This window comes from Eupeodes corollae, chromosome 1 (genome assembly GCF_945859685.1).
Source record: "Eupeodes corollae chromosome 1, idEupCoro1.1, whole genome shotgun sequence".
NCBI classification, from domain to species: domain Eukaryota; kingdom Metazoa; phylum Arthropoda; class Insecta; order Diptera; family Syrphidae; genus Eupeodes; species Eupeodes corollae.
In genome coordinates, this window is record NC_079147.1 from 18,653,478 (window position 1) to 18,680,104 (window position 26,627).

Here is a 26,627-nt window from a genome sequence, read left to right on the forward strand (position 1 = left end):
AGTTTACTAAAGAAAACATGGAAGTAACAACAATTAGTATTGGTATAAAAAAGAAAGAATTCAAAATAGCAGCTATATACTGCCCTCCGAGGCGCTCTCCAACTGATGAAGACTATGCAGAACTCCTACATTTGTTAGGACATAACTTCCTTGTTGGTGGCGACTTCAATGCTAAACACACCCAATGGGGATCTAGACTCATAACAACAAAAGGAAAACGGCTATACCAAGCAGGCCGAAAATACAACTGCGAATTTTATTCTTCTGGTTCGCCAACATATTGGCCATCTGATACTAACAAAATACCAGACCTTATTGACTTTTTCGTAGTTAAAGGTATTAAACGAAATCATATAAGTGTCGAAGGTAATTACGATTTATTATCAGATCATACTCCAGTGATTTCACCACTGAGCGAAACAGAAATAATAGAAAAAAGTAATCCTAAGCTCGTGAATAACAGAACAAACTGGAACGAATTCAGAGACAAACTTGAAAATTTTATAAACCCAAGATCCCCTATGCAAACTATTGAACAAATTGATCATGAAGTAGAACAATTTATTGCTGATGTGCAGCAGGCTGCAGAAGAAAGTACTCCAACTATTTCGAATTCGAGAGAAAAAGAAATAAAATATCCTATCGAAATAAAGGAGTTGATATTGGAAAAAAGAAGAGCTAGAAGAAAATGGCAATCCACGAGATTCCCAGATGATAAGGTAGTTTTTAACCGTCTTAACAAGGAATTAAAAAAAAGAATCTGTGAGTTTAAAAATGATTCACTAAGTAGATTCCTGAAAAGTCTGACGACGGATGCTTCTACAGAATACTCCAAAAAAAGCGCCTAAAAAGACCTCAGACACAAAACCCACCAAAAAAATCTCAAGATGGTAAATGGATCGGAAACCCGAAACAAAAGGCTGATCTCTTTGCTGAACATCTCGCGAATGTTTTCAAGCCATTCCCAGCAAGCACAGCTACAGATCCCTTACAGTTTGTTGACAGAAACGACGAATGTGAAATACCTTTTGTCACGCTCAAAGAAGTAAGAAGCATGTATCAACATAAGTTGTCAAACAAAAAATCACCAGGGTACGATCTTATAACTGCTCAGGTTCTGAAAGAAATGCCTCTTATAGCCTTCAAGAAACTCCAATTTATAATAAACGCATGCCTTAAACTAAGATATGTGCCACATCATTGGAAAATTGAGGAAGTCATTGTTATAGCTAAACAAGGTAAGCCACCAACAGAAGTTACATCTTACAGACCAATATCGCTTATACCAATCATGGCAAAAGTTTTTGAAAAACTGCTACTGAAAAGGCTTAGCAAAATAATTGAAGAAAGAAGACTAATTCCGAGCCATCAGTTTGGATTTAGAAATAAACATTCCACGATAGACCAAGTGCATCGAATTACAGATGTTGTGGAAAAGGCACTTGAAGAAAAACAAGTATGCTCGTCTGTATTCTTAGATGTTGCTCAAGCTTTTGACAAGGTTTGGCACTTGGGACTTGAGTACAAACTGCATAGGGACTTCCCCAGGCAGTACTACGAAATACTGAAATCCTACGTTACGAACCGACTCTTTAGAGTACGGTACGGCCAAAATTACTCGGAACTTAAGAAAATTGAAGCCGGTGTACCACAAGGAAGTTTCCTAGGACCAACCCTATATCTATCATGGCCACCTTTGCTGATGATACTGCAATATTGGTGCCAGATAAATCCGTTACGAAGGCTACACAAAAATTGCAAAATGCAGTCGATAAAGTTAGTGATTGGACGCACAAATGGCGTATCAAATTAAACGAAACAAAATCGACGCATATAAACTTTACAAACAAAAACATAAACAATGTTCCAATTTTTATAAACAGTACAGAAGTACCTTACTCCAATACCGCCAAATACCTTGGAATGAATTTGGATGCAAAGCTTAAATGGAAAGAACACATCAAAAAGAAAAGAGAAGAACTAAACTTGAAGTACAGAAAAATGTTCTGGTTTATAGGAAAGAACTCTGACCTATGTATCCAGAACAAACTGATGTTATACAAGCAAGTATTGAAACCCGTTTGGACATATGGCATCCAACTATGGGGCTGTACAAAGAAAACAAATGCTGAACCCATCCAAAAATTCCAAGCAAGGTCCTTCGTGGAATAATAAATGCCCTTTGGTATATAAGAAATAGCGATCTACATCGTGACCTTCAAATTGAAATGGTTACAGAAGTGGTTAAGAAACACGCCTTATCACACAATCAGCGACTGCAAAGTCATACTAACTCTGAAATGGAGACCGTATTAAATGTACGAGACAATGTTCGGAGATTAAGAAGAACCAAGCCTCATGAGCTGATGGGCTAAAAGCTACGGGAAAGTGTTATAACCTTAAACTTCCCCCAATGCGATTTAAAAATTAAGAAATAAAAATCATTTGTCGATCTTTCATAGATTGGTCCTGATTCACCGGTGGTTTTAGTGCGGTAAGAGTCCCACACTACTCGCTACCGATTCTTACCGAGTGTCTTTTGAAGATTTCCATCGGATAAAAAAAAAAAAAAAAAAAACTTAGTAAAAACTGATTTTCGACTCAAATATCTTTTCAAAAATTAAAGATATTGACTTTAAACTATTTTCATCTTATACAAAATATTGTTGCAATATTCAGTAAATTTTTTACAAAAATTAAAGTCAGTTTTTTTAATAAAAATTAAAATCTTCAATTCGATTCTTGATATCTCGTGAATAAATGAAGGTATTGATTTCAAAATGATTTCATTTTTAAATTTATTCATCATATGTAAAATATTTTGGTAATTTTTAGTTAATCTTTAAGAAAAAAGTGACAACTTTTTAAAAAAAACAGGAAAATCTACAAAAAAATAAAATAAAAAAACTGATAAGAAATGGTTTCTGAGTCAAGTATTAGGAGAACAAAAAAAGATATTGACTTAAAATTATTTTGCTCACTCAAAATATTGTTATGAATATTTTATTAAAGTTTTCAACAAGGCAAATCGACAACAGGGATGAAAAGTTATCAATGTGGTTCACATCCCAGCCTCTTTTGTTTTTAATTAAAATTAGCTTTTAATCTCAAATCTGAAGATTTTCAATAAACTTCAAAATTTTCTTAAATTCTTTTAAATCAAAAAATTAAAATTTGATATATATAAAAAGCCCTTCTTTGCATTAAAACTCTGTATTTATCTTCAAAAATGTATTTTATTTAAAATATGGTATATTCTTGAATCTTGCAAAATTGTATAATCATTATATTTTAATGTCATATAAAATATATCACCATACTCTTAATCTTTTAAAAAAAGCTTAATTTGATAATAAAATTAAATTGAACGTTTCATATAAAATTAAGACGAAGCAAACAATTTCACTTTTCTTAAGCTTTCATAACAAATAGAATATATTATATTTAAAAAATGATAAGAAACTTTGTGCTTGTCTCGGGAAAATTTGGTCTCATACCAAAAAGAATTGACAGGGTGTTGAAAACGTAAGTATCTCTAAAGTTCAATGGAAATATTGAGTCTCTATTGAAAACACAATTTTTGAAACATCGAACAAAAATAATTAAATACATTTTGTTTAACTTAAATTTAGACATTTTAAGGAAATTAATTTCAAGGAAAAAATACGTATTTTCAAAAACAAAGCCAACGTCAGACTTAGGATCGAAATATTATTTTAAAAAAAACGGAATATGTCCAGCAGGTGGCGTAAGTAAAGTTACCATTTAACTTGTTAACAACAAATTTTGACAGTTTTTTAAATTCCCACATTTATGTTTAACGGAATAGGTTTTTTTTTTATTTAAATTTTTCTTTTCTTAAGAAAGATTAAGATTAAGATTACAGGGCTCTACAGACCTTTGAGTTCTATATATTTTGATTTAAATACACCCTGTATTTCTAATATGAGGTCGTCTCGACAAGACAAGGTCGTGCCATAAAAATTTAACAATTTACCTTGAAAAGGACTTAAAATTTAAGATACATGTATGTATACGTATCTATCTACTGCTCATATCCTTCTTGTAAATATTTGACGAACGATAGCGGTTTGCAGATTTTGGCTGTTATGCCACATTCGAAATAAACAGAAACACATTTTGTGTATGGCACCATTTTGAATGAGAGGCGAGATGTATAGATATTAGGCTTTTGTATATTTAGGTATACCTAAACTTAGAGCTACATAGGTACCAAAATGTGACCTATTATAAATTTTATGAGTTGGTGGCGAATTTAAGTCTCAGATATTTCACTTAATGTATCTACTGTGTCATGCGACGTCGTCGTCGTCCTCGTCGTTCGTATAGTCGTCACACGGTGGGTTAAGGACAAAAACTTCAACAACTATAAAGTGCTCTCTACAGACACACGAGCTTTGATTGATGCTTTGAAGAATGTTGTTTGCTGAAAACTTTCACGTTTGTTGGAAAGCAAGCATTTTTGACTTAATAGTTCTCTAGCGACGTTCTATGATGATGATGATGCATGATGCGTGATGCATGATGATGGTGGCATTGGCAGCAAATGCTTAGTTCAAAGTTAAGGACTTAATGTCCTTATGTCTTTCAAATATAGAAGTAAACCTGAAATACCTATTTCGTGTGTGAAGGTAGGTCGGTGCAGTTGAAAGTCAAAACCTAGTTTATAAATTTATTCAACTTAAGAGATACCTTACCTACAACGTCATATTGAACATGATCGAGTTTTAAATTTGTTGCTAAAACAAAGTTACAGTATGCACGGTTTTATGTATTTCAGTTTTGAAACTAAATTCAAAAATAATAGTATTTGGTTATATAGTCACTTCAGTGTGACGGACGGTCAAATTTAGGATGAAAACAAGAAGCTTGGATGTAACCCACACTGATAACTTCTCATCCCGTTTGTCGATTTGTCTTGCTTAAAAGTTTCAATTTTTACCAAATTTGCGTACTATTTTTTGCAGATTTTATTTTTTATGAAAAAACGGAGTGTTGGATTTTTATATAAAAATTACTGGATATCGAAATTAATATTTTCTGTGAAATAAAATAAGTTTGAAGCCAATATTTTTAATTTTTGAAAAGCTATTTGAGCCGAAAGTAAATTTTTACCAAGTTTTAGTATTGTTTTTTTTTTACAGTTTTATTTTTTGTAAAAAAACTGTCAATTCGATTTTTTCCAAAATTTTAGCGAATATTGAAAACAATATTTCTTATAAGAAAAAATAAGTTTGAAGCCAATATTAAAAATTTTTGAAAAGATATTTGAGTCGAAAATCATTTTTTACCAACTTTTATACATTTTTTTTAGGTTTTTATTTGTTGTAAAAAAAACTGTCAATTCGATTTTTCGCAAAATTTTATCAGATGTCAAAAACATTATTCTTCGTTGCACAAAATGTTTTGGAGATGAAAAAAAACATAGTTTTGGCGAAAAATTTTGGAGGTGACAAAGTTTCTTTCTTCAGTTTTTTTGATTTATAGAAAAAACCGTTAATTGATTTTTTTTCAAAAATATACTTCTTTGATATCACGTTACAGTATATTATATAAAATTTATTTGAAGTCCTATCGTTTTTGATTCGTAAAATATTTAGGGTTAACCAAAATTGTCACCTTTTTTTCAAACTGCTTTGATAAAAAAACCACAAACGCAATTTTCTTGAGAGCTCTTTCTGCATCTTTCTGCCTTATTATTTGTATAACAAAATTTATTTGAAATCGATATCTCTTCTGGTTCTTGATCTATGGACGACAAAAAAAACCTCGCGAACGTACGGACGTTCGAACGTACGTAAACCCGCACGCACAGATATCTTTTTAAAATATATTTTATTTCGACTCTAGGGACCTTAAAACTTCGAGAAATGTCAAAATTTTCTATTTGACAAAGCGGACCCATTACAATAACTTCCTATAGAAAGTTAAAAATTTTTAGGATTCAAAATTTTAATTGAAAAATAAGTTTTTTCCTTTAAAAATTTAAATACTATTTTATAGTTCAAAAAACCCTTAATTTTTTAATTTTTTTTTTTGAAAATCGTTAGAACGGTTTTTTATTTTTAAATTAATTTTGTACGTATAAAATTTTTCAATTTTGTTCTAAAAATATTTTTGGTATGCAGTTAAAATCCAAAAAAAAATTGCATTTTTGATAATCAAATATTGTTAATGATGTTTTTTAATCAAAAAAATTGTATATTTGCTTTTATATTTATAACAAAATTAAAAAAAAGCCTAACGCGAATCTGTTAAAAACCTTCACTTCCTAGTTTGAACTCAATCAACCTAATAGTTTAGGCTTTAGGAGCGTGGACAGACAGACAAAACAGACAGGACGAAATATCGGGACCCACTTTTTTCGACTTCTCTACCATCGTAATATCATGTTTAATTAAAATCTCGAGTTCGAAATTTTGTTATGTCGCAAGTAAAAATAGTGAACACTTATATTTTTGATGATGCACCGAAATTATTAATTATTTACTTGAAAAAGTAGATTTTATGGTTTTGTCTCAAAAATTAAATCTCTTGTTACTTTCAAAAAGTCTAATAATCATTAAAAAAACGATTGAGAAATTTCGATCAATAAGATTTCGGTTGAGAATATTTAGAAAATAAATCATTGAATGGTTTATTTAGTTCTTCGTTTTTATAGATTTTTTCGAACGTCCCTAACATTTAAATTACTATTTCTTGCTTCGTCAGAACATATACAGAAAAATAGTAAACTTTTTTTTAAAACTTGGGGAAAGTTTAGCGAAGATATCACTTTTTTAGACAACGTTATTAGAAATAAATTGACTTTTAGCTTAAATGACTTCCCCTTCAAAAAAAACGTTTGCAAACAACTTGTAGATGATATCTCAAGAATCGAGAAACACCAGGGGATGACAAAATCGCAAAGGGTATAATAATCAGCTTTAGAAAGTCTGAAGAATGAACATTCTTCGGACCGCATTAGAAGAAAGCTATACTTATGTCGCTTTCTAAGAGCTCTCGTAACTATAATAAAGTAGATCGATATAATTCAATTGGACAAATTATAGGGTGGCTGATGGACTACAAAGAAAAGCTTGGACAGTATTGATATAGCCAATAATAAATGTTGCAGAACATCTACGGGAGCGCTTAAAATAATACCAATAGTAGCTATTAGAATAGAAGCGGGTTATAAATTAATAGACTGGGACAGAGCAGGCCAAAGCTTCACATGAAATTCTTTTCAGGATAAAACAAAACAAAAACAAAAGATATTTACTCTCATTTCGTCCCATGGGTGTATTCCTATAGAATCGCCAGAAACAGAAGCTCTTTAGTTTCAAAAACAAAAACACCTGTAATCAAAAATTCTCAATGCTTTATGGGGAAATACATAGTTAAATTGTAAAACCCTTTTCGAGGGATTCTGCCAAACGCAGCTGGTAGCTATCTAGCTGAAGTTACAGAATTATTAAAAGGACTTTCCAAAATATTACAAATATATCAAACATTGGCGTAGGATTAACCATTTACTTGGTATCAAGCAAAAACCGACCAAAAATCAGTACTTTTCACATTTTTGAGAAGAATTCTCAAAATTCAAAGAGCTCTATCACGAGAACTATTAGAGCTAGAAATGTCGATCTGGTCTCAAATTCTAGGTAATTTAATATTGTTTCAAGAAGCTAGTTTTGTTTATCTCAAACCAATACTTTAGAAAACAATATGAAAACGCAGGAAAAAGTCCAGAAATTCAGCAGTTTTTTTAAGATGGCGTGGTGGTGGGAATTAGAAAACTTGGATTTTTCAACAACTTACCAACCCAAACAACATATAAAAAATTTGAAACTACCCAAACTTGTGTAACCATTAATGAGGATTTGACTGGACTCGGAGGAAAGGCAGAAACTAATATATTTAGTACTAGATCAGTCCCATTTTCAAACATTCTAGCGCATTAAAGAAGTCACAATCTTGCATGCAAATATTGGGTATTCTGTGCATTGGTGCTCCAAGAGTTTTAAGGATATAATCAAAATTTAGCTTAAGAGTGTAGTGGTATAATGAAGGTAAACCTGTTTCTAGCGAAAGAACGTAATTTGGTAGATATCGTAGAAGTTTTTCAGCTTCTTCATATGAACGGTAACCCCAAGTTTAGCAACTATAGCACATGACAGAGCGCATAATTGATTCAAAGACCTTGTATTTTGCGGAGGTCTTAATTTCATTGTTCCCGATTATATCATTACAGGAAAAACCTATAAGCTTTTTAGCAGAAATCAGTTTTTTCTCAAGGTGGAAAGAAAACTTCATGTTTGATTGCAGTATAACACCAAGGTATTTGTATTGTGTGACTGTTTCAATAGATTTACCATCTAAAACCCATTTTTCGCCGTTTCCCAATTTTGTTTGCCTGTTGCGAATGATCATAATTTTTAATTTTTCTAAATTTATTGCAAGCCTTCAAGTTTAACAATAAGACTATTGTGAAAACAATAGTGCACTCAGAAGACAGCCTTGCTTCACTCCTGATGTTGTGTTAAACCATTTCGACATGCTTTTGACATCCCACACCGATTGTCGAGTATTTTGGTACATATTTCTGACGACTTTTAACAGACAATCCTTTCTGTGACAGTTTGTAGAACAATGCATTGCGATCAATATAGTCAAAAGCTGTTTTAAAGTCGACAAAAAACATGTACAATGTTTTATTTTGTTTCAGAAAATGGTGGGCAATGGTGAATGAAAATGTTGTCTATCGTTGAGTAGCCTTTACAAAAACCTGCTTGATACTCGCTCAATACTTAGTTTCTTTCTATGCATTCGTTTATTCCATTAAGTAGAATTGCAGAGAAAATGTTTGCTGTTGAGTTCATGAACGAAATACCCCTGTAGTTACACGCCAAATTAATATTACCTTTTTTATAAATCGGGTACACTACAGCATCTTTAAATTCATAAGGCACCATACTGGTTCTGAATATGAAATTGAAGGCGTCAAGCATGGGCTCGATAGGAGCATTTTTGTAAAATTCGTTACCGATTCGATCAGGACCTGGTGCTCTTCTGTTCTCAGAGCTATACATGCTCAATTTCAGCTCCATTTTGTTTCCATACCATTGTTTTTATTTTTAAGATGTCCAATTTAATTCAAAAGAGTCTCGTTTAATGTTTGCAGTGATTTTATTTTATTTAAGGTGCGGTCATTTGTAAAAAAGGTATGAAACACCACGTCAACTTCAGTTCCAACGCTCGTCCACAATGACACTCCCTATGTAAGCTCGATTGATAAATCCAATTTGCTTGCAGCACAGTTTGCTGTTAATTCGAAGCTACTGGAAAGTGTCATAAGTAGTCCTGTTCTTGAGAGCGTAAATAGTTCTATGGGACGAATCTTCTTTCGCACTCGTGCAATTGAAAGAGTACTGAAAGACCTTGACATACACAAATCCGCTGGCCCGGATAGTATCTCCCCAATTGTTCTAAAGAGGTGTTCTCGCTGTCAAAACCACTGCGTAAGCTTTTCCATCTTTCCTACTCCACAGGTCTCTTTCCGAGGGGATGGAAAATAGCATTTGTCCAGCCTGTCCCTAAAAAAGACGAATCTTCCTCTCCCTCTAACTATCTTCCAATAGCACTCACGTCCCTTCCTTCCAAGGTCATGGAAGCACTGATTAATTATCAGCTCAAGAAATATCTCGAAGAACGGAAGCTTCTTAATTGCCGGCAGTATGGTTTTGTAGCAATAGGTCCACTGGAACAAATCCTTGCATCGTTTTAGAGAAAGTAAGATTATTGCACTTCATATTTCAAAAGCATTTGATAGAGTTTGGCACCAAACTCTCTTATCGAAAATGCGTGCTTTTGGTATTGATGGATCTCTTCTTCGTTGGATTAGAAATTACCTTTCTAACCGTTTAATACAAGTTGTTTTGGATGGTTTCAAGTCTGAAATTCATAAAATAAATGCTGGTGTTCCCCAGGGCTCCATTTTGTCTCCGACACACTTTCTTATATTCATAAATGATCTTATGTCTGCCACTTCTAATCCCTTAACCTGTTTAGCTGACGACAGAACACTCAGCTTCTCATACTCGTTTATAGATTCACATCCTTGTCCTTCGGAAATGGAACTTCAACGGCAGCGTATGATAAGCTCATTTAATTCTGATCTTGACAGCATTGTACAATGGGGAATCAAAAACCGTGTAGAATTTAATGCTTCAAAGACTCAATGCTGTCTCCTGCCGTTAAAGCGTAACACACCCCCGATGCCACTATCTATTAGTGGCACTTGCATCCAAGAAACTAATCAACTGTCAGTACTTGGTATGTGTATCACAGATCACCTTTTATGGAACGATCATATATTTGATATTGCCAAAAATGCGGCCAGGTGCTTAGGATTTCTCCGACGGTGCCAGAAATGTTTTCACCCCTTCTGATCTGGCTGTAATTTACAAAGCCTTCATCCGTCCAAAGCTTGAATATAATTCGCATATCTGGGCAGGGCCCCCAAAACAAGTTTAAATCTCTTGAATAGAATTCAAAAAGGGCTTTAAAAATGATAGGCGACAGAACTATAATCGAAACATTTACATCGCTTGGACACCGCCGCAATGTTTCATGCCCTTCGTTGTTTTATAGATATTTTTACAAACAATGTTCTGTCGAATTAGCCAGTTGCATTCCACCCCTTAAACAATTCAGCCGTAATATTCGCACCTCCAGGAATACTCATCAGTATAGAGATTCTTTCTTAAACCGCACATCGAGAATGTGGAATGCTTTAGCCAACTCTTTTTTTCCTTCCCATTTTGATGTTCAGAACTTTAAGACCAATGTGCACCGGTATCTCTTTTTAAATCCTTCCCTATTTTCCTAACGCTTGCACTGTGTTTAAATATAAACATATAAAGGGTACCCCTTGAGTGCCTGGAAATTATAAAAACAAAGAAGACATATTTGCGACGGTCATGTTTGCAAAGGAGTTTTTCTTTTTGGTGCTTAAAAATTCCTGTGAAGTTCCTTGCAAATTTTGTTTCTTTGATAGTGCGATTAGTTGTAAATTTAATTTAATCAAATTACAATTTAAAAATACTTTCATTTAAATTAATAAATTTAATATTTTTTTAAAGAGATTTGCAATTTTTTGTTACTGTGACGTTTGACGTTTCAATCACGTATGTACTAAATGAAAACATGGTTTGAATTGAACGTTTTCTAAAAAAAATATTTTTGTAGTACTGCGGTGCCTTTACTTAAAAATATTGCAAAAGCATACATCAACATGTACAAATTTAACAAAAGAAAGTCAGTTTTTAATCTTCTCAAATCTAGACACAAGAAATTGTTTTATGAAAATGTTTGTATCTTCATTCCAAGATTACTTAAATTTTTAAGATTGGTTGAATATTAGAGTGTGTCATAGTTTTACTATTTTAAAGAGATCACGCTTAAAAACGAAAGGTTGTATAATAAACATACAAAATATGCTTTCTTGTGTGGATTATTTTTTTCTCTCAATTATTTAGCACAGTAACTTCGTCATTTGAATAAAGAAATATTTTGTCGTAATTCCGGCCTAGTAAAAATGTATGCGTCCCAAAAATGAGAACTTTATCTTATTGTTGAGCTTTGTTATTATAACACCGATCGACTAATTTTTTTATTAAAACTTTTTTTTGCGAATTCAACCTATCTAAATTAAATTTTAGGATTAAAAACTCAATGGCAATGGCAATGGACTGTAGGAACTTACTTTCTATCGGCCATTTAGTAACTGCATTATTTTTAAGGATTCAAAATATATATTTCTCAAATTATGCTTAAGACCTTTCAAGAAATTGTATTAGTCTTTTATTATTATTATTTTGTTTTTTTTTTTGTTTTTAGTCATAAGGTCATAAACAATTGACTTCTGTATTCGACTTAACATAATCGAAATGGACACAACACTTAAAGTTACACAGGTTAAAATATCAATTACCAGTAAACATTTCAATTACCATAAAAAAACATTATTTCGATTAAACCACAAGGATTTTCTTCCTTCTTCAATCCACTGGATTCTTTGTTTCTGTTGTTAAAAAAAGAATTTCGCCTGCCTTAATAACTAATTCCATTAAATGATATTGTATTCTTCTTTTTGAACTTGAAGAAACAAATACCCCAAAATCCAATTGCCTAATCTATTTAATTCAGGCAATTTAATAGATTCTGATACTTTAAGTAGGGGTAGGAATAAGAAACGCAACCAAAAATCTTTTTGGGTTATCTCGGTAAGCTTTTGGAATTTTCTGTGACAATTCCCAATACAACGTTTAAATGATAATTTTGTCTCTAAATAAAATCTTCCATTCGTCTCCGGAAGAATTCCTGAACCTAATTTTCTTCTCAGAAAAAAAGGAAAACATTCACTCTCCTCTTTCCAAAAATATGGACAACAAAAAGAAAAACTCATATACAATAAAGTCTTCTACATCACTTCATAGCGCCTTTAGTTGTGCATAATCTAATAAAATCTTCTTCTTTTTATATTTTCAGCAATACCTATTTTCTACATCCTAGCAGTGGTTCCGGGCCTAATGCCTTGGGAGAATGGATATCGGTTTTTATCATTCTGCCATGTTTTCGGCTCGCTTGCTCCTTGGTGCGGAAGTTTTGTCTACCACCTGTTTATGAACATCGAGAAGGGTGAGGATGTCTATTATCGTTTGCTGAAATTGGATATGGTCGGGATTTGGGTCAGCCAAAGTTTTGGTAAGTACAAACATTTCATATAGACCTAACCTAACTTATTTATATAGAATATTATAAGAGGACTAAAGATAACGTTGTCCTACTTTTAAAGGACTTAATTTAGATAGTGTGTGTTAGCGTATATAGTGTGTTGACTATAAAAATAACGCTACGGAAATACCCGATTTAAGGACGAAAAATTGAGTCAGTTGGTACAGTGAGTCACGTAAGGCAAATAATGTTACATTTTTGTTTCTCTTTATACCAGTTTGCTCAAAAACAACTAAAAAAGGATATAAATCATTTGAAATTCAAGCTAAATAATGAATTTTTGTTAGAAATAGATCAAATTTTGCGCAAGGAAATATTAATCAAAAATTCAATTACATCATAGATGGTGATGAAATATTAAATTCAATTTCATTAAACCAAGAATTGGAGAGCTGACGTTGGTAACTAACTTCTGAAGGTCTGATTGGACTTCGATATGGTGGACTGCTTTCGAATGCCAGTCAAGGAAAGGAATAACTCAATCATCCAATTAATATATTCATTATTGGGAAAATTCAAACTATAACTCGGACATATAAACAACCTTTCCTCCTCGATGATGATGATGATGGTGATTCTGGTGCGCTTTCGATGTCCATCATGGCTTACAAGGATATAGCATGTCCTTACAGTGAGCGAAAAATTCCAATGAATTACAATTAATATGGAGCCAAGAGCAGAGAAAAGTTGTTGGTTGTCCTGGGAGATAGGTTGTGTGGCACTAACGAACTCGAATGTGATTTGAATCAAAAAATACATAAAAGAGGTGGAATGTCCATGTACTTGGATGTATGTAGTCTGCCCTTTATGTAAGGATATTGAAGCAGGAACAGGGACCTATCACTCAGAGTAACACATTCTCATTAAGGATTTTTTCTGGTCTGGTTGCTTGTTTGCGGATGTGTGCGAGTAGATAAAAACATGAGTTGATTTGATATTTAATGAGAAATTAAAGGTTATAATGAGTGTGATAAACGTACAGATTATAATTATAACGTTATAAGAGGCCTAATATCCATTTAATGCAAGAGAACATTAATTTCGATTGCGGGTGTAATGTAGTTTGTTACATTAAATGATTTTCTGGTTAAATCGTTATGAAATTGAATATTGAAAATATAATTAATGAATTTAATTATTATTAAGAATTAACAAAAAGCCAATTTCGACGAGAAACAAACATTATTCAATACCGTCATATAAAGATGATTAATGACAGAAAGCAGTTAACATAAATCAAGATGTTAACATTAAATATGGTGACCAAATAAGAACAAATATGATGGCCTTGGTTTTATGTTCATAAATAAATATTATAAATAATTCCACTAGAAACATACATAAATGAAAACAGATAAATTCTTTATGAGTAGAAACGGTCAGCCATGAAAAGTTATAAGATTTACAAGTTCTCAAAATTTTAACGTTATGATTTTTTAATATGGATTTTTCGAAACAAAAGTATATTAACAATTGTTTGTTATCATATGCAATTCTTTCGGGACCTCTTGGCTAATTATTTAATTCATATGATAGATTGGTTCTCCCTGAATCCACAACCACAACAATTGGTCAAACAGTCAAGGTAGAGGAGTATGAATTTGAAGCAGTGCAATTCTTCTAATACTTTGGGTCAATAGTAGCAGCCGATAGCAACACAGAAAAAGAAATACGAGGGCAATTGCACAAAGTCAACAGAGCCTACTTCAGTCTTTAAAAGCTTTTTTAATCCAGAAACCTTACTATAACTTCTAAACTGCTCCTGTGCGGGACGATAATTCTGCCAGTACTTATGTATGGCTCCAACACCTGGGTTTTTCGTAAAAAGCACTCCTACCTCTTAGACGCGTTTAAGAGGAAAGTATTGCGGATAATTGTTGCCCCTTAAGGTGAGGAAGGACGCTTCCGGAGACGCCACAATCATGAACTGTGTGTAATCTTCCTCGAAGCTAGATCATATGAGCAAAGAGGAACCAGCTCGGAAAGTCCTTTGTAGTATATTTTATGGTATGGTGGAAAGCAGCGTGGCAGACCATGTTTTCAATGGAAAGATGACGTAGACCAGGAGCCCCGAAGCCTTGGGGTTCGCAACTGATGGCGTGCTTCGGTTTATGATCGGGATAAATGAAGAGACTTGTTGTATGATGCCAGGAAAGGATCCCGGTTCGGTCGTCGAGAGGATGATGATGATGATGATTATGTTTTCTTATATATTTACTTTATTCTTCAAAGCCTTAATTCTACCAAAACTTTAGGAAAACTTACATATTTGTTCTGCATCGAAAAAAGTACATATTTTATAGAACTGATGGTTAATATCGATGTTTTTATTAATAAATAATATTATATTAAAATTTTATTGGCACCACTTCAGACAAAAACATTGTTGTTCTTTCAATTTTAAATCAGTAAACCCCTTAATTTCCAAGTTACTGTCAAGTATGGCGAATCTTAACTATGATGAACATCATGAACATGGAATGATTGACCTAACTTTGCTATTTCCTCAAATGTTACCTTATGTCATTGCATATTTTTCTAACGCTCTGAATAAGTTTAAACATGTTAATTTTAGTTTTTCATTATCTTTTTAATGTGTGTGCATTTTTTTTTCTAATTTGAATTTATTTATTATTTCATCTACGAGATTTAAAGCTTAACAGATTACATTTCAGTAAAAAATAAATATTATAAATGTACTTAACAATAAATAACAAATACTTAATATCTTAAGAATAAATAGTATAATACATTCTTAAATTTTTCTCTGGAGAGATATATGTTAGCATAATCATAAATTTTATTGAACTCTCTAATTGACCTTGAAATTGGTTCGTTCTATGTCTGGACTCAAAAAGAAGAGATCTTTCCCTCAATGGCCTCGTTGGAGCATATATACATATAAAAGAGAGTAATTCTGGACATTTTATGTGGCAGCAAAGAATATCCCGCGCAAAAACTATATCGTGAGTTGTTCTTCTGGTTTTCAGAGATTGCAATCCTAAAAAGCTTTGCCTAGCTTGGGAACAAGGATAGAAATTCCAGCGCATTTTGTAAAATACATATTTTGTAAAGCTATTCTGAACTCTCTGTATTCTATCTGATAAATTTTGTTTACAAGGGTTCCAGATAACATCCGCGTATTCAAGATTTGGCCTGACCAGAGAATTATATAATGATACAAGGGTGTATTGGTCAGAAAAATCAACGGAATTCCTTTTAATGAGCCCTACCATTGAGTTAGCTTTAGCAACAATCGCATCAATATGAAGAGAGAATGAAAATTTAGAGTCAAAAAGAACCCTCAAATCTTTCACTTTTAATGTTCTCTGAAGAGGCTTGGAAGGAGAATAGATAATCTCATAAGTAAGAGAGATGGAAATTATGAAGCACTTTTTTATATTTAGATTTAAACCGTTTAAGTTACACCAGTGAAATAAATTATCCAGATCCATTTGCAGCTCGAGACAGTCATCTGCACAAGTTACTTTTGAAAATAATTTGACAACATCAGCATATATAAGACATTTGCTAAAGTTGACATAGTTGACAATATCATCAATGAATAATATAAATAACAATGGGCCAAGGTGACTATCCTGAGGAACACCAGACGTACACTTGATTGATCTTGAAGTATATTCCTGAGTCTTTACTTTTTGAACCTTGCCAGTTAGAAATGAAGAAGTTCATTTGAGTAAGACTGAATGGATTGCAAAAGCATCTAGTTAAAGAAGCAACATGCTGTGATTTACCGAGTCAAAAGCTTTGCTGAAATCAGTATATATGGTATCAACTTGACCTCTAATTTCGATAGCATCAACAACAAACGATGAGAAACATGTCAAGTTTGTTATAGTTGGCCTACCCGAAAGAAAGCCATGTTGAGCACTATTTATATGTTCTTTCACAAGAAAATCAAGTTTGTTTTTGACTAAACATTCAAAAAGCTTCGGAATTGCGGACAACTTGCAAATCTCCCTATAATTTTTAATATTATTTTTAGAACCCGATTTAAAAATGGGGATTAGGAAAGAAGATTTCCAATCATCTAAAAATATCCCAGATGACAAAGAGAGTTCAAAAATTGTAAGCAACGGTGCACAAAGAGACTTAGAATATCTTTTTAATATTATGGCAGGGATGCCATTAGCACCTGGATTCGAATTTGGCTTAAGAGAGTTAAGTAACATTGGGAATCATTGTGAGTGTTAGCTAAAATAAGTTAATAAAGTTCATTTAGCATTTTACAGAAGAATTGTGTTAAGTGATGAAGGTTTCGACAATAAGCATTCCATTTATTTATATTAACGGTTTGTTGGTCGGTCTTTACTTATTTTGAAATGAGGAACCAGTTATCGAGCCATACCGATATTTTTTCTTTCCAAAAATTAATCCAGCTATAAACATCGACAAAATTTGGTTACATCAATTTATTTCAAAATATATCAAGCTTTGGAAATTCTAAAAGTGGTCCAAACGACTTATCGCCGACATAGCAGAAGCTCTTGAAGCATTGAAAACTAATATTGGATCCACAGTCGACACAATTCTACCGGACTTCTTAAAAGAAATAATTACAAATTTTACTAAGTTTAATACATTCTTTAAAAAATACATACAAAAGTATGTATAAACATATATTCTGTTCTAATTTCTCCTTAAGTTTCTGGCTTACTTTTCATTAATTCTAAGGCCAATTTTTAATATATTTGACTTATTTTGTATAGAAAATTCAGCTTCTTTTTCCAATTTCGCGTACTTCAAATTTAGCCGTTTTTTTCCAAACTAAAATTCTGACGTATATTGTAGAGCAATTTTGTAATTATGTATGCAATAAAGTTTCTTACTTAATTAATTCCGAATTAAGAAGGGAGAAGCTTGAGTGGGTGTGGTATAAAGGACTTCATCGTATAATTGAAGAACTTAAAATGTTGACTTGATTTAACTTGAGAGTAAAAACAATACCTTACATATTTAAATAGAACTATGTTATTCTTTAAATATGCATTTTGGTTTTCAGACAAACTTTTTAGCTTTTCAAACTAGAGATCTCAATAGCCATTATTTTTTAAGTCAATTTTGTACGCATACCTATGGTGGGTCAAATACTAGTTTGGCCATTTCTTAAACAACACGATAAAACCTCTAAATAAAATTGTGTCTTTAACGTACAAATAAGAAAGTGATGTATTTCTGCATTTTAAATACCAAGGTACGAGCCAGTTAGGGTAGAATGAATATCATTTTTCAGCTTTCGAAAACATGTACTGGGTGCGCTATAAGCAAAAATCTGAATGTTCATGTAGTTAGTCAAGGGTATTAAGACAAGACAAAAAGCATACCATAAATTAGTAAAGGGTCTACAAAGAGAGTAAGATAATTTTTCTGGTGTGCAGTATCTACAACTATAAGGTGAAATTTATGCCATTCATATTCCCATTTATTCAAATACCTTGATCAATCTGTTCCTATATATTTTGCCAAAATATAACATATCTCTGTTCTTGTAAACTACTTCTGAGTGCAAATGCACGTCTTATAAGATGTCTCAAGGTTAGCATCATATGACTGATTTTGCCAAAAAGCAGGTGTAAGGGAACAATAAAATATAAAAAAAAAATTAATAAATAAATATTTTTCTTGACAAAATCCAACAATTTATTATAGTTTCCAAGAAAACTGCACGAGCACATATCTCAAAAAAAAAACAAATATTAAGCTTTGAAGTTGGTCTTTTTTGTGCTTAATCCATGTTATTTGCCAATATGAAGAAGATTTATTTTATGCATCAAGGATGTCAAAAAAAAACTAAACTAATCTTCAAGCTGTATGCTTGAGTATGTTTATGTAGATGGCTGCTCGTTTTATTATTTTTCCCGCATCAACAAAATAAGATTGATGGTAAATAATCTCCTGACGAAAAAATAAAAATGTAAGATACAAAATACAAGTAACTTAGAAAAAATATCTCAAGAGCATTGTGTATCCCTCTCTTTGAAAATTAATGGATGATGTCTATAACGAAAATTCTCTAAGTTGATGGTTGGTCGTTGATGCAGGGTGAAAATAAATTTATTTTACTAACAGTGATGTGCTTAAATAAATTAAAAGTTATTTTAAAATATTTTTGTACTATTAAAGAAAAATCTCAAAAAGTATAGATATTTACTTTAAACATTTTATTTTGGTACTAAACTTTTTATTTCAGAACGTAACTTCTTTTTTTTTTCAAAATTTATAGAATTTTTGCAATGAGTTTTCTAAATCCAATTTCATGAACTTTGAAACTTTCTTAAAGTAAAATAATTAGAACTCCATTTTTCTATTTTCGTTGTATTTTGTTATCAATTAATTTGGAGAACTTATTAAAAAAAAAACAGAGGGATAAATATTGTTATGGCCAAGATTTTCGACATTAGTTTAAGGTTACACTAAAGTTCAATCAGTAACTTTTGTAAACCAACATTGATTTGACTTTTTCAGCTTGTTTGTCTGAACGAAATCGCTTGTAAAGAAAGCTATTATATTCGATAATTATCAGATCAGTATTGTAAATGGTTTTAACGTAAACACATTTTTGTATAATAAGCGCACACTCAAGGGGTTATTACTACCCTTATTATACAAAGAGACAATGTGAGTACTAGGGAAGGGATAGAAGATTTAAAAAGAGATGACGTTGCACCTTGATTTTATTCGTGTATATTGCAATGACTGAGAAAGACAGAGTGCGTTAATAAATTGTACATTCATGTTGTAAGAGTAAAAATCTAATCTCTGAAGGTAACAATACGTACTTGAGTATTAAGGTTGAACTGTTTAAGGGGAGGAATGCAACTAGCTATTTCTCTAGAGCATACCTACATACTTACTTACTTAAGGTGGAGGTCTTCCTCTACTGCACCGTCGCTCGAGATTGTATTCGAAAATTTTTCTTAGTCATTAACCAGATCAGTTTCCCTGTTCAGTTCTAACAATGCGTCGTTGCATCTTCTCCTTCACTTTCCATCTATTCAGACAGGACCAAAAATCACACATAGAATGTTTCTCTCCTAAGACGCTCTTATCTTTCTTTGACAAGGTGTAAGCTTCAGCTCGACATAGATGATGACTTAATATGTTTCAGAGAGAACTTTTCTTCGTTTGATTTCAGCGCAGGTTTCGTTGTCTAAAAAAATAGTGGTGTCTAGTCATAGTCCTCAAAGTTATAGTTGTCAATGGTTACGTATTGTCAAGACGTCGTCGTTCAATGTCCTTTTTTGATGACAGCACATACTTATTGGTATTGCCCTAATTGACCACTAAACCAATCTTCTATGCTTTCTTCGCAATGCTCAAAAATGCACAACTGTAATTGCGCTATGATCTTCTAATTACTCGTATATCAGTATAATGGATGTATCCGAATAATTGGACGGACTTTTGTAAAATAAAGATTGTGCCTCAAGTGTTGAAGATTGAGTTTTGAACATTTTTTTCGGAAATGGTATTGAAAAAGTCTTATAAGAGTGCTTGGCAGCAAAGGACTACTTAAGGGGTTGTGCTGTGGTTCATCCTCTCTCGAAAAAGGGAAAGGACAACTCCAACCCGTCAAATCTTCGGTCGATAAGTCTTCTTCCGAGCATCAGCAATGTTTTCGAAAAGATCATTAATAGGGCTGACTGACTAAGTGGGCTGCGGTCGGGTTCAAGGCGGGTGGTGACACAATTCATGCTGCGTCCAAACTCGTTTCTGATATCCAATGGAATAAATCAAAACAACAATGCACAGGTGCTGTTCTGGTTGATTTGGAAAAGGCCTTTGACACCGTATGGTTAGAGGGTCTTTACCTAAAACTGAGCAGGCTTGGCATAACCAAGCCTTGTTGTATATATTTTATGATATGCTTAACGGTAGAAAGTTTGTTGTCAAAAGTGGCAATGTAACTTCTACCACAACATTCTCAATTAAAAATGGTCTTCAACAGGGAGCGGTGAATTCACCGATTCTCTTCAGCATTTACACCAGCGATCTGATAGGTAGTCTTACAAAAGCAATTGCGTACACCGACGAAAGGTTGAGGTTATTAGAATTCTCTTGCAGCGTGATTTCGACAAGATTCAGCGATATTGCGATGACTGGAAACTGAAAATAAATGTACAGAAGTCGGAGACAATTCTGTTCCGGACTCCGTTGGCTAGGGCCACGAGGGATAGGTACGTGCAAGAACTGGCGCAAGATGGTCATCGTTGATCTTCACGGACAGCCATTAGCAAGCAAAAGTGTAGTGAAGTACCTCGGTGTCTGGTTAGATCAGTACTTATATTTCGACAGACATATAAATGCTGCTCTGACCAGAGCCAGAGGAGCATTTGCTCTGACGAAACGGCTGTTTTTTAGCAGTCGGCTTGACCTCAGAATGAAGGTAATTTACTACATGGCCCTCATACGGCCAATGATCGTTTATGGTTGTCCTGTGTGGTTCAACGTTGCCCCTTCCCAAATGGAGAAATTTCGAGTGTTCGAGCGGCAGTGTTTACGACGCTGTACCGGCTGATATCGAACAGCCGAGTCTTCTTATGTGCATTACTATTCCAACGAGGTACTGTACAACGGGGCTCGAATCAACAGAATTGGAAATTTCGTGATAAAACTCGTTCGAGGTCACGTTGTAAGAGCTATGTCTTCGACCATGCTTGAGCGTCTTCATTCCACCAGAGGCATTCCTCTTTTTGGACAGATGCGGTCTGATACAGGATAGATTGGCAGTTCCGTTAATCTACCACGTCAGACAAAGAACCGTGGATAGGCGACTCCTGTACAATTGGGACGTCATGGCACAAGGCGGAGCAGAGCTCCTTCGGTTCAGTAGGGGTGTGTCCGAACGGGACCGAACTGATTGGGTGAAGCAGGAGAACCAGTTTTGGTGGCTTCAATCGGCACTTGATAGTGGGAAGTCGGGATGGGGTTATAAGCCTTGGCCGGCTTACATACTTGTTTTATAGTTTAAGGGTTTAGTTTTAAGTAGAATAGGCATGGTGGCACACAAAAAAAAATTAAAAAAAAAAATTAAAATAAAAAAAAAAAAACATAAAAAAGATAATAAAATATAATAAAATATAAAAACAAAAAACTTTAGATTTGCTGCTGTGGTTGTTCTAGATTTAAGTAGTTTATAGGTAGAATAGGTAGTTTAAGTTAGCTTTAAGTTTTATATTAAGGACCTTATTTTAAGTAGTTTTTAAGTAAAAATAAAAAAGGACCTTGATATTAGTTTTTTCTCATAATTTTCTAATAAATACAAAATAAATAAAATTTAAATTGAAGTAAAATAGATCTTAAGGCCGAAAGGCATTAGTAGTTGGTGTCATAGTTTAACTTAGAGTGTCCGTATGGGACCATTAATTTAGTTGTAGATATGGATAATTAGGCTAGTTTTATGAATTTTTGTCTAGATTTAAGATAAGTTTAAGAATGAATTAATAAAAATGAATTAAAAAAAAAAAACTTAAGGGGTTGTTAGAAACTCGATCGGAAAATGACATGCCAGTCTCTTGCGATTGTAGGCATCTTACGTCAAATCTTCTCACAGTGCTTCCTTGTTTTGACTTGGATTGTGATATCAGTAGAATCTTTAAGATGCTTGCTGGTGTTTCGAAACAACGATATTTGAACGTCACCCTTCTGCACAAAGAGCCAGGTCCTTAGTATGGCTCCAAGGTCAGGCCGCTTCTTATTGGTCTGGGCTCCAAATATGTCGTAGAACGACGATGTTCAAGCGCCGTTAATGATCAAAAATGATATCATCAACAATCAACACTGCCTCAGAGAGTTATGTAAGTTGTAGGAACACCAGTCTAAAAATGGGAACTATACTGAAGCCTTGGACGTACATAAGTCTTTTAGATTAAAGCTGTTGACTTTTGGACCACAGGGTATTGACCATTGGTGGAAACCAAGATCGACAAGTACAGAACCCTTAATGGAAAACATGTCAGAAGGTATCTTATCCTTGCTGGCTATATACTCAAAAAAAGAAACTGATACATCGGTAGGTACATAAGCCCCTGGTGGCAATAAGGACTAGATCGACGGTGTTGGTCGCCAACTCCAACTAATGAGAAACAGAGCGTAGACTTTTAATCTACGACTAATTTTGAAACGGAATGAATAGAAATTATAAGATAAATAGAAAATAGAGAACCTATTGAAATTTAGAAGAATGGAAAAGTTAAATGAATTGCTTTCATTCTGAAAAAGGTGATATTAATTTAAAAAATATTTATAGGTATCATTCATATCTCTCAGAAGGTTGGAAGTTACTTCCAAAGGCAGTTACTTTCGGTGGCGAGCATAATAATAATTGTAGATCTGTTCGATACCGACAGTCTTAATTTTTAGAAAAGATCTTAAAAAGTATGACCAATGCTAGGAATTCAATGAAGTTATTAAACAACATTTAAAGAGGCTTATTGCAGATGTGTCCATACGTTCTTAACCCAAAAAAGTATCGAATAATACTATTATTGGTTGGTCCATTGGTATACATTTAGAAATCGAGTAGGGACAAGATTGAGCCCTGGAGAATTTCTTGTTGAAATGGTGGAAAATCTGAGAGGTTTTATCGGCTTGTTTTCTATTTATTAAAAAAGAATAGTATCCTCTTCATGAACATATAACATTGAATGCTTTGTGGTGTCTGTAATCATACAAATATATTTTGTTTTTTTAACACAGCACTGTATGTAAATAATATTGTCTTTCCAGAATAAAAACAAACAAAGAAAAAACCTAAACACATCTTTTCTCAAGTTGTGTTTTGTTTATAGTGTTCTCATATACGGATATATTGTGATATCTATGTTTTTCTTATTATTATTTATTTTGAAAATAAATTGCTTTAATTTATCAGTCTGACCACATTTAAAGTTTCTGAGTTGGTGAGTTTTGTTGAATGCAAATAAATACAAATTTCTCTAAAACGTATTCTGTCAGCATTTTAGTCTGTTTCTCTTCTTAATCAAACTTTTGAGTTTATCAAACTTGTCTTTTTTGTGGTGGTGTATTGAATTTATCAAACTTGTCTTTTTTGTGGTGGTGTATTGAGTTGAAGGTGTGGTTAACCATTTTAATTCAAAATTGGATTTAAATTTTCTCTTAGTTTTGTTTGTATTTCAAGGAGCTTAAAAGTTTGATAAATAACTAGCAGTTTTACATAAGCTTTAATAACTAACAAGATATGGAAATACGTGACGCAGTTTGTCCGGAATGATTTTTAAATTAAAAAAAAATATTGATGCTATTAATGCATGGAGTATACCATTGTTAAAATGTTCAATGGGCAGCTCTAGGTGTCTTATACTTAAACGCCTTAGACTTTAAGAAACAAGAAAAAGTCGGTGCCTATAGACGAAGTGAGCCTATCATTTCGTCGTAAAATTTCAGTCGATGTTTTAATTACAGCCCTATTTAGGTCTTACTCAAAACCTTGCCTTAAATGTTTATTTTAAATAATTCTTGATTTTAAAAATATCCTAAATATTATGACTTAATACAATTAAAGGGTTTATGTATTGAGTATGAGTTTGTAGGATAAATCGTGTATCCTTGTTCTGTTATTCTCTGTATGTATTTATGTGGAAACGTACTTGCAAAGTAAAAGTGCTCTTCCGCTAATTCTTCGGCCGTAAGTGGTTTGTTAAAGGACCTAACATTCTACGTGCATATCCGAAGTTCCTTGTCCTTAATTCGTTTGCGTAGGTTGTCAACAGTAAATCCGTCTGTATCCGAGGCTTGTTGGTGCTTCGCAACTAGGAGATATTTATGTAGTCAGGAAGTCACCCCGACGGCACAACCCTCAACCTGGAGGGCCAGATCCCAAGTATAACTCCAATGACGGGTAGCCGGATGAACTGCTCCCCATAGGCCTGAGCTTCTAACAAGTATTAGAAGCCCTATAAGGTGTTAACTACGTAGTTTAGGCTTACTGAAACTGTATAGACGCCACCGTTGATTAAATCCCGGGAATTCCAATAAGAAGGTCTATTTTTAAAATTGTTATCTTTTAACATTTTTGACAAGATGAAACTATATTCTGGTACGTTTAAACAACTAATTGTAATAGTTTAAATTCAATACAAAAATGAACTACGTACCACAAAAGTATCAAAGCAATTTAGCTGTTTTTCAAAAATTAGAAAATGTGTTTAAGGTTATATACAAAATGTAGTATATGCAACTACTTCACAATCAACTGAAGCCTTAAAAGATACAATTTATAAATTCTAGCATCAGTAGCTTTACAAATGGAATAAGTCTTAGGTAGGTAGGAATGGCGATCTCAAGGCAACCTAGCCTGAGATCCAATTAGCGCTGTAGTGCGCCGCCGTTTTGATACCAATAACTCGTTTGACTTTTGATTGAAATGGCTAGATTTATAGAGAAGCTTCATAGCGATTATGTTAGAGTCATTTTTTCGCATTGAGAAAAAAGATTAGGTCTCTAATCTTTGTCTCAGATAGCTCATCAAGTTCGTGAAAGAGTGCTTTTCCAAAGTATTTCATTCTAGTATTTGCCAAAGCAGGACATTTGCAAAGGAAATGGATTATCGTTTCACTTTCTCTTTGGTCACTACATACCCAACTTCATGAACTCCTGTAGGCCAATGTCCGGTACAAACCGCAAAAATCCTGGCTATGTCTTGCCTTGGTCTGCATTGAAGATCGTTTGTACGGGTTTTATTATAGGTGGGCCATATCTTCCTAGATATAATGCAGTTGGGTAAATTGCTCCACCTACCGTTTGATTGAGTTTGGTAGATAGAAAAGATTTTACCCTTCATAGCACCAAGAGGAATGTTAACCATTTGCGCAAGTGAGCTATGAAGGCCGATCCTTGCCTAGCTCGTCAACCCGTTCATTTCCCACGATACCACTATGGCCCGGAACCCAGATCAGGGTGGCACCGAGGTTAATATTCAGGCTCGCAAGTTCATCGCGACATTGCTGGACCAATTTAGATGAGGATAAGGGCGAGTTAATGGCTTTGACAGCTGCCTGACTGTCTGTAAAGATATCCGCATTTTGGTTTTGGTTTGGGCTTTATTTAAGTCTCTTAGTTTCCTCCATTATTGCCAGCAGTTCAGCTTGAAAAACGCTAGCAAAGTCAGGAAGCCTAAAGGATTTGGCTACATTTAGGGACTCAGAAAAGATCAAACAACCAACTCCGCACCCCATCTTTGAGCCGTCAGTAAAGATGGTTGTGTCGAAACCTATCGACACGATGTCAACCTCCCAATCTTCTCTGGATGGAAAAATAACCTTAAAACCCTTACTAAGGATAAAAGTAGGAGTGCAGTAGTCAGTGTCTACCGAAATAATATCTGAGGGAATCAATTTCGTTGTGTTGCTGTGACCATAAGATTTTGACAACCAGCCATTTGATTCTTTCAGCCTAATAGCGCTGCAGGAAACTATGTATTTAATAAAAAATTCGATTGGTAGAAGATTCAAAATAACGTTTAAGGCGTCCGTTGTTCTCTGAACCTTCTTTACCATATCAATATTACAGGCTTTGCTAAGAGCAGGCTACCACACAATCGAACCATATGTTAAGATTGGGCGTACTAAGGCTGTGTACGTCCATAAAATCATCTTCGACTGAAGTCCCCACTTTTTGCCGAAAGTTTTGCTGCAGGCGTAGAAGGCAACACACGCCTTCTTAACCCGTACTTCAATATTTAGTTTCCAGTTTAGTTTAGGATCGAGTATAACTCCCAAATATTTTGCACTTGAAGACAATGATAAGATTGGACCGTTGAGTTGAGTTAGCGTGAAGGGCGGTAC

General features: G+C 33.6%; 1 protein-coding gene across 1 annotated transcript in view; it reads left to right on the forward strand.

The window, feature by feature from the left end:
- LOC129948590 (progestin and adipoQ receptor family member 4) overlaps positions 1-26,627 on the forward strand; it is a gene marked incomplete at its 5' end in the record, with an annotated part of 85,769 nt that overhangs the window by 32,282 nt on the left and 26,860 nt on the right. The window contains one exon of the mRNA XM_056059747.1: positions 12,556-12,771. Within this exon, the coding sequence (XP_055915722.1) occupies positions 12,556-12,771 (216 nt within the window). The remainder of the gene's footprint in view (positions 1-12,555; positions 12,772-26,627) is intronic.